At 44.6% G+C, this 12,746-nt stretch overlaps 1 protein-coding gene across 4 annotated transcripts in view; it reads right to left on the bottom strand.

The window, feature by feature from the left end:
- The window catches only part of DOCK10 (dedicator of cytokinesis 10), a 225,709-nt gene that overhangs the window by 73,327 nt on the left and 139,636 nt on the right, over positions 1-12,746 (bottom strand). For all 4 annotated transcript variants that reach the window (XM_075268832.1, XM_075268834.1, XM_075268833.1 and 1 more), the window contains exons 22-24: positions 8,414-8,500; positions 8,232-8,324; positions 7,451-7,566 (exon numbers count right to left, since the gene is read on the bottom strand). In XM_075268832.1, the coding sequence (XP_075124933.1) occupies positions 7,451-7,566; positions 8,232-8,324; positions 8,414-8,500 (296 nt within the window). The remainder of the gene's footprint in view (positions 1-7,450; positions 7,567-8,231; positions 8,325-8,413; positions 8,501-12,746) is intronic.

The following is a 12,746-nucleotide window of genomic DNA, read 5'->3' as shown; positions in this document are numbered from 1 at the left end:
GCTTAACGCAGCTGCCATATCCGAAGTTGTGCTGAGCGCATGCTAATGTTTCATGTCCAGTGCAATGGATGGGATGGGATTTCACATAAGTCTGCCACCCATGGCCACTCATGGTTGAGCAACTGAGGGAGTTGACTTTGACGAACCCGAGGGTTTTGGAGTTGGAACTACATCAAAGGTCTGTGCTGCTCACACACTCTGCTCAACACATGATATGTTTAGTGCCAGCAGTGTGGAGACGTCGCACAACAGCCGTTGTTCCAGCAGGTACAGGCGTTGTAGGAGTGCATAGAGGCTAGCAGCGGCAACTATAGACTTTAAAAACTATCCGCACAAGCGCCACACTTTCACCAGTAGCTCAGGAACATTGGGGTACCTTTTTCAAAAGATTAGCAGCAATGAGTTAAAAACGTGGCCCAGGCATGGAATATGTTGCAGGCTGCCAAGCTACAGAGCCAATCCCAGGTTACGGCCATTATCACACATGACAACATGCCTGGGCCCAGGTGCAGTGGCAAAAACCACATTGCCGTCTCATCGAGGATGGCATGACTCACTTTGTAGGCAGTGTGCTGTCTGGCCCCCAAGCTGATGAGCTTCAGCACGGCCCGCTGACGTCTCCCCACACCAGTGTTGCAGCGTTTCCAGCTCGTAGCTGGGGTCAATTTAACAGCGGAGGAGGGTGGTGTTTCAGCCCTCCTCCCAGGAATGTTGTGTGGGGAGACAAGTCAGGCCACCACATTTTGCGACCCGGTCCACGCCTCAACTACATTCAACCACTGTGCCCAAATTGAAAGGTAGCGTCCCTGTCCGCATGCACTTGTCCATTCGTAACTGGTCACATGGAACTTTAGGGCTAAGCGCTGAATTTAGGGACCGCCTCATGTTTGGGGGAAAGTGCTGGTGTGGACGGCACAGTGCGGTGGCGCAGTAGACACTCTGCCCAAAAAGGGCAGAGTGTCCCCCAGCCGGGATTCCAACATCTCCTGGGCCAGATTTCTTGAGATGAGGCCGTTGAAGCCTTGGGCATGTGGGTGGGTTGCGCTGTACTTTAGCATGAAATGAAAGGCTTGGGAGATGGGGAGTTGCTGGGAAGAGGCACATGATGGCGCGGGCAAAAGGAGAAATGGCAGGAAAAGGTGAGGATAAGGGTGAACTCCCCAAAGTGTCAGAGGCAGATGTGGAGGTGTCCTGGCTGCTGGTCTGGACTGCAGCGCCAGCCCTGTCAACAGTGGGAGAGGCAGTGGCCGCCAGGCCAAACGACGATTATCCTGCGCTTGCTCTCACCCACTGAGCCCAGGGCTTGCCTTCCAAATGATGGCACCCGCAAGAGGTGGTGAGATTCCTCTCCGCAGATCTCCAAACCATCTTGGACTTGCAAATTGCACTAAATTTGTCATGTAACTGACATGTATATGATGAGTCTATCCATTGTCTGTTCATTTTGGTGAAAGTCAGCCTGTCAGCTGACAGACAGCTGTGCTTGTCAGTGATGATGCCACCGGCTGCTTGTACCCCCAGTTTTTGCTGCTTAGCTTGCCTCCACATCCACACTGCTTTTGCCCCTACACATCACCCCTATCCATGCCTGTGCCTCTAGCCATAAGTCTGCCACCCATGGAAACTCATGGTGCAGAAAGTGAGAGAGCTGACTCTGAGGAACCCTTGGGTTTTGTAGCTGGTACTCCATCAAAGGTCTCTGCTGCTCACACACCCTGCTGAACATACGGTATCTAGGGTTAGAGCGTGTGGTGACCTCGCACAACAGTAGGTGCTTCAGGCAGATGTAGGCCTTGCTGGAGTGTATTGCGGCTAGCTCCAGGTACTGTAGACTTGGGAAAGTGGGTGTCCAAGTGCCGCACTTTCACCCTTAGCTCAGCTAATTTGGGGTATGTTTTTAAAAATCATTGAACCACTACATTGAACACGTGGGCCAGGCATGGAACGTGTTGGAGGCTGGCAAGCTCCAGAGCCCTCCAACAAGACAAAAAAGCCTGGCCCCAGGAGCAGCGGGGATAAACAAATTGCCATCTCATCCAGGATGGCATCCCTGACCTCAGAGGCAGTGTGCTGTCCGTCTCCCAAGCTGATGAGCTTCAGCCCAGCCTGCTGACGTCTCCCCACACCAGTGTTGCAGCGTTTTCAGCTCGTAGCTGGGGTCAATCTAACAGCGGAGGAGGAGGAGGGTGGTGTTTCAGCCCTCCTCCCAGGAATGTTTTGTGGGGAGACAAGTCAGGAAAATTCTTGAAACGGGAGAGTTTTGCATCTTTGCCCTTGCTGCCTATGGACATCCCTTTGCCTCTAGCCACCATTTTCCCTGCTTTGCTTGCCTCCACATCCACACTGCTTTTGCCCCTAGACATCACCCCAGTCCATGCCTTAGCTTGTACCCCCAGTTTTTCCTGCTTAGCTTGCCTCCACATCCACACTGCTTTTGCCCCTAGACATCACCCCAGTCCATGCCTTAGCTTGTACCCCCAGTTTTTCCTGCTTAGCTTGCCTCCACATCCACACTGCTTTTGCCCCTAGACATCATCCCTATCCATGCCTCTGCCCCTAGCCATAACTCTGCCACCCCTGGAAACTCATGGTGCAGAAACTTTGGGAGCTGACTTTGAGGAACCCTTGGGTTTTGTAGATGGAACTCCATCAAAGGTCTGTGCAGCTCACACACCCTGCTCAAGATATGGTATTGTAGGGTTTCAGCGTGTGTGAATGACGGACAACAGCCTGTGTTTGGACAGATGTAGGCCTTGCTAGAGTGTTTTTAGGCTAGCAGCGACTCCTGTGCACTTGCAAAAGTGGGCGCACAAGTGCCGCATTTTCAACAGTAGCTTCGGTACATTTGGGTATGTTTTTAAAAAACTTTGCACCACTAGGTTAGACGTGGGCCAAACATGGAACGTGTTGGAGGCTGGCAAGCTCCAGAGCCGCTACCAGGTTCCAGCCATTATCACAGGCGTAAAAATGCCAGGCCCCAGGTGTAGCAGGGAAAAAAAAATGCCATCTCAGCCAGGATGGCATCCCTGACCTCGGAGGCACTGTGCTGTCTGTCCCCCAAGCTGATGAGCTTCAGCACCGCCTGCTGACGTCTCCCCACACCAGTGTTTTAGCGTTTGCCGCTAGTAGCTGTGGTGGAGGTTGCAGCGTCGTAGGGTTTCAGTCTACTCCTGCCATGAATTTTGGCCTGGGAGAGGAGATAGGCCACCCCAGTTTGCACCCGGGGAACAGACTCCACCACATTCACCCTGCCTGTCATTAAAGATAAGCACTGCAGCATCCCTGACCACAGGCGCTTGTCCAAGTGTCGGTGGTCAAGTGGACCTTGCAGCAAAGCACGGAACTAAGGGCCCACCTGATGTTGAGTGACACGTGCTGGTGCAAGGCGGGGACGCCACACCGGGAGAAGTTGAGACGGCTAGGGACAGCATAGTGAGGTGCCACAGTTGCCATCAGGTCCGGGAAGGCGGGAGTTTCAACAAGCCGGAACGCCAACCTCTCCTGGGCCAGCAGTTTAGCGATATTGGCGTTCTAGGCTTGCGTGGGTGGGTGGTTAGCGGTGTATTTCTGCCGGCGCTCCAATGTCTGAGAGATGGTGGGTTGTTGTAAAGAAGCGCCTGATGGTGCCTTTGATGGTGCAGGAGAAGGAGATAAGACAGAAACAGGGGAGGATGAGGGAGAAGTCAACAAAGTGGCGGAGGCAGATGAAGTGATGTCCTGGCTCGTCCTCTGGAGTGCATCGCCAGCACTGTGAGCAGAGGCAGTGGCATGAACGGCGGGCGACGTTTGTCCTGCCGTTGCTGCCTGCCACTGATTCCATTGCTTGGATTCCAAATGACGGTGCATTGAAGTGGTGGACAGGTTGCTCTTCTCAGGGCCCCTACTCGATTTCGAGAGGCAAATTGTGTAGACGACACTATATCTGTCCTCGGCGCATTCCTTGAAAAAACTCTACACCTTCAAGAAACGTGCCCTCGATGGGGGAGTTTTTCTGGGCTGGGTACAAAAGGGAACATCTTCGGACATTCCGGGTCTGGCCTGGCTTCGGCAAAGCAGCTGACCTCTGCCTCTGGACATGTCTCTGCCTCTAGCTACCCTTTTTGGTGCTGCACCTGCCTCAACATCCACACTACTTTCCCAGCTTGACATCCGCCTTGTCCAGGTGGGGTCGGTGTCCTCGTCGTCCACCACCTCCTCTTCCAACTCCTGTCTCGCCTCCTCCTCCTGCAAAATGCGCATGTCAACTGGCTGCCCTGACAGCAACTGCGTCTCATCGTCGTCGATGAGGGTGGGTTGCTGGTCATCCGCCACCAAATCGACCGGAGATGGAATGGAGGAGACTCTAGTGTTTGAGCATCTGGACACAGATACTCGTCTGTTAGGTCCGTGGAATCGTGAAATGGAGGGGCAGGTTGCGGTACAGTCAAAGGAAGGGAGAACAGCTCTGGGGAGCAGGGACAGTTGGGGTTATTGTTCTGGGAAGATTGGGAATTTTGGGTGGAAGGAGGACAAGACTGTTGGGTAAGAGGAGGTAGAGGCTGACTGGCTGGTGGACAATGTGCTTTAAACGTTATCCGACAGCCATTGCAAGACCTGTTCCTGGTTCTCGGGCCTACTAATCTTTGTACCATTCAGCCTAGTTAATGTGGAACTTTTTTGCAAAGCGCAGAACTTAGGGCCCGCCTGATATTAAGGGACACACGCTGGTACAAGGCTCAACTCACCCTAAGTGCCAAAAACACTGCTGGTGCAAGGCTCTACTCATGCCAAGGGCCTCAATCTCTGCTGGTAGCTCAGCTTAAGGTCATGTAACTTTGTTTGGAAGGGCTCATGTTAAGGGCTAGAAAAGTGAATTTTGGAAGGTCTTACCACATCACACACACACACACACACACACACACACACACACACACACACACACACACACACACTCAAAATGACAGTTAAGGGTGAGGGCTTTTGGAATTCCCATTGCCTATTTCATTTGTGGTTGTCATGGGGAACGTGATTTAAAGGGGTGGTTGTTACTGTTTGTTGAGCTTAAATTGGGGTTTGTGTCCATGCATTTGGGGAGTAAAGAAGGTTTCCAGGTATTTTCCCACTTTGATAGAGGTTTTTTTGAATGTGTAAAGTGTGTAGTTGTTAGGCAGTGATGTTGGGGTAATAGAGGGTCTTTGGTGTGTTAGATGCCCCCAGACATGCTTCCCCTGCTGTCCCAGTGTCATTCCAGAGGTGTTGGCATCATTTCCTGGGGTGTCATAGTGGACTTGGTGACCCTGCAGACACGGATTTGGGTTTCCCCCTTAACGAGTATCTGTTCCCCATAGACTATAATGGGGTTCGAAACCCGTTCGAACACACGAACATTGAGCGGCTGTTCGAATCGAATTTCGAACCTCGAACATTTTAGTGTTCGCTCATCTCTAATTACTTTCTATAGTTTATTATCCAAATATTGTTCTGTAACTTTGCAGTGTGCACAATTCCTGAATTATGACATTAATGAGATTATTACTCTTCTGCTGTAATTTCACCTGCTCTGCTTGTATTATAACTGGGAGATATATCACTTTTATTGTCTCTATGCTGTGAAGTCACTATATTTATTATCTCTGCATTATGCCTTTACTGTATTCATTAGTGGGCTATTGTATCACTGTGTTTATTAGCCCTGCACTGCAGGAATAGTATACATACTCTCTGTATTGTGACATCACTGTATTTATTATCTGTGTATTGTGTCATCCCTGTATTTACAGCATTATTTGTGCATAGTGTCCTCACTGGGTTTATAACTGTATTATGACATCATTGTATTTATTATCTATGCACTGTGACTTCATGGGTTTACAGCATTATCTGTGCATTGTGTCTTCGCTTTGCACATAAGGGAGCATTCACACGGAGTAACGCGGCACGCAATTTGGCGCGTTTGCGCCGCGTGTTTAACAGCGCTTGTTTGCGGTCGCGTTTGAGCCGCGTTTATGCCGCACAAATTGCGTGCCGCATTACTCCGTGTGAATGCTCCCTAAATGTACTGGGATAATTAATGAACTGTGACATCACTATTTTTATTACTAGTGTAAAGTCACAGTTACCACTCCCATGGTCATTATGCCTAAAGGCAAAAGGCATACTTAATTTTGATCATTACTGTATATTGCTGCTGTGATATCATTATTTTGTCATCTGTAGGTAAAGGTATTACTGTTCATCATTATCTATGTATTGTGACTGCATTATGCTTTGTGTTTTCTATTTTCCATGTGTATATCATTATGTACATGATCCTTATTCTGTGACATAAGTAAAGTTTGCCATAAACATTAGATATATAGGGTGTACATATATATAGGTGTATAGGCTGAGTCAACTGACCATGGTAGTGAACCTATGGCATGCACACAGGGGGTTACTCAGAGCCCTCTCTGTGGGCAGGCGTGCTGTCTCTTCAGCCAGGCTACTGGATTGCTCGCTAACGTGGAATCTGGGACAGGTGTCCTATATCTCCCAGTGAGCCCTTCTTTCAGGACCGCGGCTTACACTGACAGACGATTGAAACCTCTGCCCTGATGCAGGTATGATGACATCAATTATCAGAGCTGCTTTGTGGTGGAAGGAGGCTGTTCGGCTGCTCTTCTATATTATACTGTTTAGGCCACTGTGCAGTATATTACACTCTGTGGGTGGCACTGTGGAGCACATAATACTGTGAGAGGGCCACTATGGAGCATATTATACCGTGTGGGGGCCACTGTGGAGCATATACTGTGTGAAGGGTCACTGTGGAGCAGATGGTACTATGTGGGGGCCACTGTGGAGCAGATTGTATTGTGTGGGGAGCCACTGTGGAGAAAATTGTACTGTGTGGGGGTCCTTCACTATTTATATCAAACATTATTTTTATAGCAGATGTTTGATATTACTATCACATTGCAAGGTTACTATAAAACTGATACTGTGCAATGTAAATAGTGAACATTAATTGTTTGAAAGTAAACCGAATACAAACTTTTACTTTTCAGTAGAAAGCTGTTTGTATTATTGAAAGCTCTGTAAAGCCCCATTCACAAGACCATATTTTGCGGGTCCGTAACTGTCCACAATTGTGGATCTGGACAGTATTAAGGTTAAATTGCCATGTTGGTGCTTTGTGATAAATTAGTGGGTTTTTGGTTACAGTTTGGGCACTCAGTCTGTAAAGGTTTCGCCACCACTGGGTTAGGATGACCACGAAATATGTATGGGGATTCCCAACAGTCACCTGATGCAGTATTTGGGATGATAAGGATCAGGCATTTGATTTCTTTCTCCCCTTTTCTTATTTAGTGCACATACAATGCTCAGCTATTTAAGGTGTATTATTCCTTCTAATCCTGAACAACCACCTTATAAGAGCTTATAACAATGACTGAAATGTCTATAGAACAGACAACATAAATAATATTACCTGGTAGTAACTGTGATCACATTATCATCATTTTTTGTGAGTACATTGAAGAGTTGATTGAACAACACAGGGAGAAAGCTTATAACCATGTGGATCTTCTCAATATTCAGCAGATTCTAGGAACAGAAAAATCATAATAAATATTACAACTTACCTTTTGAAAACAAAATAAACAAAAACCTTAATTCATGTTCAGAATTCTGCAGTTTGTGGTGATATTGCTTAATACATGGCTTTCTGAGATCATTATCCAACTAGTGGACAGATTAACGGGAGAGTAAAGGCAGTGGACTGGTGATTTCTGCTCTGGAGGTGTCATGTTATATCATGTCCAGGTTTGGGGACTTCTTTTTGGCAATGTGTGCAGAAATATGGCCTAACCGTATAATAACCTGACTAGAGCCCACATGCCATGGTAACAAAGAATAATTACAGCAAAGAATAACAACAATTTAAAAAAAAAGAAATTATAAAAAATTTATTTAACAGCTGCCTTATATTATTTTTTTTATCTAGGGTATAACGTGTTTTCTACATTCCACAAAAGGAGTAAAAATAAAGTAGGCGTTTTTGGCATGAAAGAATGCATTGAATACATTTCACCCAACAAGCACTTCTATGTGACATTGATCTTATAACACTTATAGCCAATCATCTGCTGTAGTTGGAATTTCCAACCTACTAAACATGTATCAAGTCTATAGATAGCTAGAGATACTGACCAAAGATGAATGAAGTCTAGTATATAAATGAGGGAACTAGCAAAATGGTCTAGCCATACCTTACAAGACACCAGGAAGTTGTGGGACAGAGGCTTTGAAAGGTCATGTTCCCGTTTTTGGCATTGCTGGTAAAAGTTGTTTAGATATGGATCCTAAAATGGAAAAAATGTCAAGAATTCAATGCTTTCCTATGTGTACCTTGTATCATCAGAAGTGGAAGCATTGCAAGAGAGTCTCTCACCTGAGTATACACAGTTGATACAATGACTGTTGATACTTTGAATAGTGGTTTTCCTCCATCAACCCATTTAAGATCACTTCCGGTATACTGTCACATAAAGAAAAGGATAAGAAGAATATTTATAAGACAGAAAGAAAGAAACTGTTAATCATTTGCTATAAAACTCAATAAAAACATTGCTAAAAAGAAAATAAATATATAAGAAAACTGTACAAATTTGTAATCCCCTATTATACCATAGTCAGGTCACGTGCATTGTACCATATTTTACAGTCCTATTTGGGATGTAATACTAGGACTCCTGTTGGTTTTCACAGTAACATAAATAAAGTTCAGTTTGGTACTGTCTACAGTATTTGCAGGAGCTTTATACAATATACAGACTGTTAGGCTAAAATAAACCTTTTTTTATTTCATAAATCCTTAATGCAGGTGAAGATAATACGCTTTGTAATATACTTTAAGAAAAGTGCCTGTTTATTTATTTATTTGCTTCTATTACAGATCAAATCTGTACATAGAACTCTATGGAGAAGGGAGGGGGGATCAAAAGTAGAGCCCCTCAAATATGGAGACATCTGCAATACAGAGAAACAATTCTTTGTCATAAAACAGCTGGCTTATCAGGAATTACTATACCACCTTTTCCTAAAAGAATGACTCACTTAAACATCCTCAAATTTCTGTGTCTCTTCTTCTCCTCCCCTGTCCATAGAGCCAATTGCTACAGCTGTTGTATATGTCAAGAATATTCCCCAACATATAGTATGCTGTCTTCTACACAGCCAAATACATATACTTCATTTACATATGTCATGTTAGACATATAGTACATCGGCCATATATTTCTGTAAATATCGTATACTGTCTGGTGTACTTTTTTTACTGCACCTCTCTGTGTAGGAAAGACCATTAGACTTTGCATTCATATACAGTGAAAAGAATGGTTTGCAGATACATAGCGCTCCAATGTACTCCATTCCAAACAGACACTCTTTGCCACACGCTAGCTGCAGCCACCAATATGTAGTTTAGAAGATGATTTCATACTACATTATATTATTATTGATTGCAATAGCGCCAAATTTATTAAGATTTGTATGTAGTATGCCAGTCTTAATGATAGGTAGCACTGGCATAAGAAGCTCCAGAATAGGCTTATCCCTATGATTTTGGTGAATCTTGGATGATCCATGCACCAAAAACTTATGCCACTAGCTTAGATTTACTTTCACCCGTTTTCTGGTGTCAGTATTGTAAAGTTAGTTGGGTTGTGAAGGCTCCACCCACATTAAAAAAATAAATAAATGTGGAAATAGGATCAGAAACATTGTGAATAGGATTGAGCGGATCTTGACTTTTCAGGATCGATTTTGAAATCCGATTTCCGATCAGTTTTCATTTGAACCCGATCTCGATCCCAATTCCGATCCCAATGCAAATCAATGGGATTTTTTTACTAATCGGAGATCGGATTTTAAAAACAATCCTATTCACTATACAGCATGGAATCTAATAATTTAACACTTTAATTGTTAGAATCCACGCTGTGTCGTTATTTTTTTTAATCACTAAGTAGCCAGAGGATTTTTTTTTAATCCTCTGGCTACTTAGTCCCCCCTGGTGTCCACTTACCTGCAGAGATGGCTGGTCTGGTGCCCAGTGTTCTTGGTCTTCTTCGCCTTGCTGCCCCCGCCTCCCAGGTTAGGAGAGTGTGAGTGGGTACAGGGCAGGGAGACGTGAAGTTTTCCCTCCCAGTATCCGCCCACACTCTCCTAAGCCACAAGCCCCGCCTTCTTCCTAGCTCTTTAACACTAACCTGGGAGGTGGGGGCAGTGAGGCGAAGAAGAACGAGAACAACGGGCACTGGACCAGCCATCTCTGAAGGAGATGTTAGCTAGTCTCCCATTAGAATGAATGGACGCAGCCGCTGCGCAGGGGTTAAGGCTGTGTGCCGGCTGCTTCCATTCATTCCTATGGAACCGCAGCGGAGCCTTCACACTGAGTATACACTCTGCTCAGAATGAGCGGAGCGTATACTCAGTGTGAAGGCTAACATTGTTAGCTTTTCCCACAATGATTGGTCAGTAGCAAAGCATTGTGGGAAATAATCACCGATCTCGAACCCACCTAATAAGATCGTGTTCGGAATTCCAATCGCGATCGTCAAATTTTCTCGATCGCCGATCGGACTCCGTTCCTTTCCGAACACGATCGCTCAACCCTAATTGTGAATAACAGCTATATTTGAAGCAAATTCAGTGTGTGCCAAGAATTATACCTTTTTAATGTCAGTAAAAAAATTACAACTGCACCAGAATCAGTGTAGAGGCGTCTAATGAAGAATGCAATGGCTTGATAATGGTGGAGGCGGTGAAAGCTCTTCTTTAAGTCTATGACTATACAGAACATTGTGGGCTCTGTATCTGACAAAGTGCCAACCACTTAGATTTTAATATATTAATCCGCACATATGTAAAAACTAACTAAAAAATACAATAACATTCAAGGGTGGACATTCACTTTAAGGTAGTTCTATGGAGACATTCCCTAAGGAGTAAAATTGTCAGTGAACCATTGGAGGATCTTATGAAAACACAACTTGAACATCTATGAAACCCGTCTCTGAATGTAGGTTTGTTTTCAGCAGAACAGTAACTTGTTTATGAAGAGACTCCACATCTGTGAGCAATGAATGAGGTTATCATTGGGCAGAGTCCAGGCAGTACAAGATGTATGTGAAAACAAATCATAAGCCATTTATGAGCCTCACAACAAAGCCTGGAACGGTGAAGGGGGATTAACAAGTACAAGAGGTCAATCAAGAAGTATTAATGTAGGAAATGAACGTGCATCATATACGCAGCACACATTAGATTCTGCTCATAGAAAGTCATATGTGAAGAATAGGGAAAGTGATGAACTCTGTATAAATCACTAAGTAAGTGAAGTGCTGGACTGTACACCATACACAACACATTCATCTCAAGGGCCACGTTTTATAATGAATATAGCAAATGTGTATCTAACATTAAATGTCCTCAAAAAGAACATCCTCTAATAATGAAGTGTTGACATATCCTGCCAGCAGAAGTCTGACTGAAGAGCTAGATCATAAGTGTAATCATTTTTTATTATTAATTCCTTATTACTATTAGGAAATTTCATACAAAACAAAGTAACTAGAATCACAAGTAAAGCTGACTTTCCAGTAGACTACCTACATTATTGAATGGGGTTTTTGATGCTAAACTCAGGTGTGGATCATAAAAGGAAAGAGAACGTAAAGTACTGATGCTAATCTTTGTATATTTTTTTCAATCGATATCTGGTTTTTACTCCAAAATCTGCATACAAAAACCTAAATGTATAGATGCACTCTTATCTCTTATGTGCACGTCAGTAAAAAAAACAAAAAAAAAACCAGCCATGTGATGTCTGTTCTTTGCATGGCCATTTTCAGACCAATGAAAGCCTGCTGGTGTATTCAATTGTCCATTGTCCAAATTTTGCTTATTTTTATTATAATAGATCAGAATCCTTGTATGATAAGATCAGAGAATTTTGCAAGAACAGAAAACTTTAGCACAGAGTCAATAAGCGATGTTTCAGGCCAAGAATAACCTTCATCAGGCAAAATGAAGGTATAAGGGGTAAGTGTAACATCCCTGCCTGTTCATGCCTCTGTGTCATCCTCCGGCCGCATGCTATGGCGCAGGAGGGGTGTCCATATATGATCATCTGCTCCTGTTGTTATAGCACAGAAGCGGATTTGTTGCAGTGTGTCAGCTCAGCCAGTGCTATTTGTCCTCTGGTTACTATGGAGTTAACTTTTGTGTGCTGGTGATTGACAGCCTATTTGCTAATCAAGCCTGGAATGGGTTCTGGACTTCCTTAAACTGGTCATCAGTCCACACATGATTGCTGGTTATTGTGACTCTGTTCTTGTTAAGCGTTTCTCCTTGCTCTTTATTGTATTTACTGACCTCTGCTTTTTGGCTTTTGACTACTCTTTTGGATTATGATTTGTTACTGCTTTGTCTTTCTTGGTTTGCTCACAACTTTTATGTGTTGTGTTGTCTTGTCCACACTTAGTGTTTACATTTATTTAGAGAAGGGACTGTCACCCAGTTGTCCCTGTCATTAGGACAGTTGTGGCAAGTAGGTAGGGACAAGGGCTGGGTAGAGTTTAGGACTCACTGTCTCTATCTTTCCCTTCCTCCCAGGCTTCAGCATCAGCACTGGGGAATTGCTAAACTAGTAATTCCCTAACAATAACACTGAAAAAATGAGGCAGGGTCCCTAGTAGACCACCTAGAGTAGTCATGTGATG

The sequence above is a fragment of the Leptodactylus fuscus genome, chromosome 3, assembly GCF_031893055.1.
Source record: "Leptodactylus fuscus isolate aLepFus1 chromosome 3, aLepFus1.hap2, whole genome shotgun sequence".
Taxonomy (NCBI): Eukaryota; Metazoa; Chordata; class Amphibia; order Anura; family Leptodactylidae; genus Leptodactylus; species Leptodactylus fuscus.
This window is presented reverse-complemented; position numbering and strand designations above follow the sequence as displayed.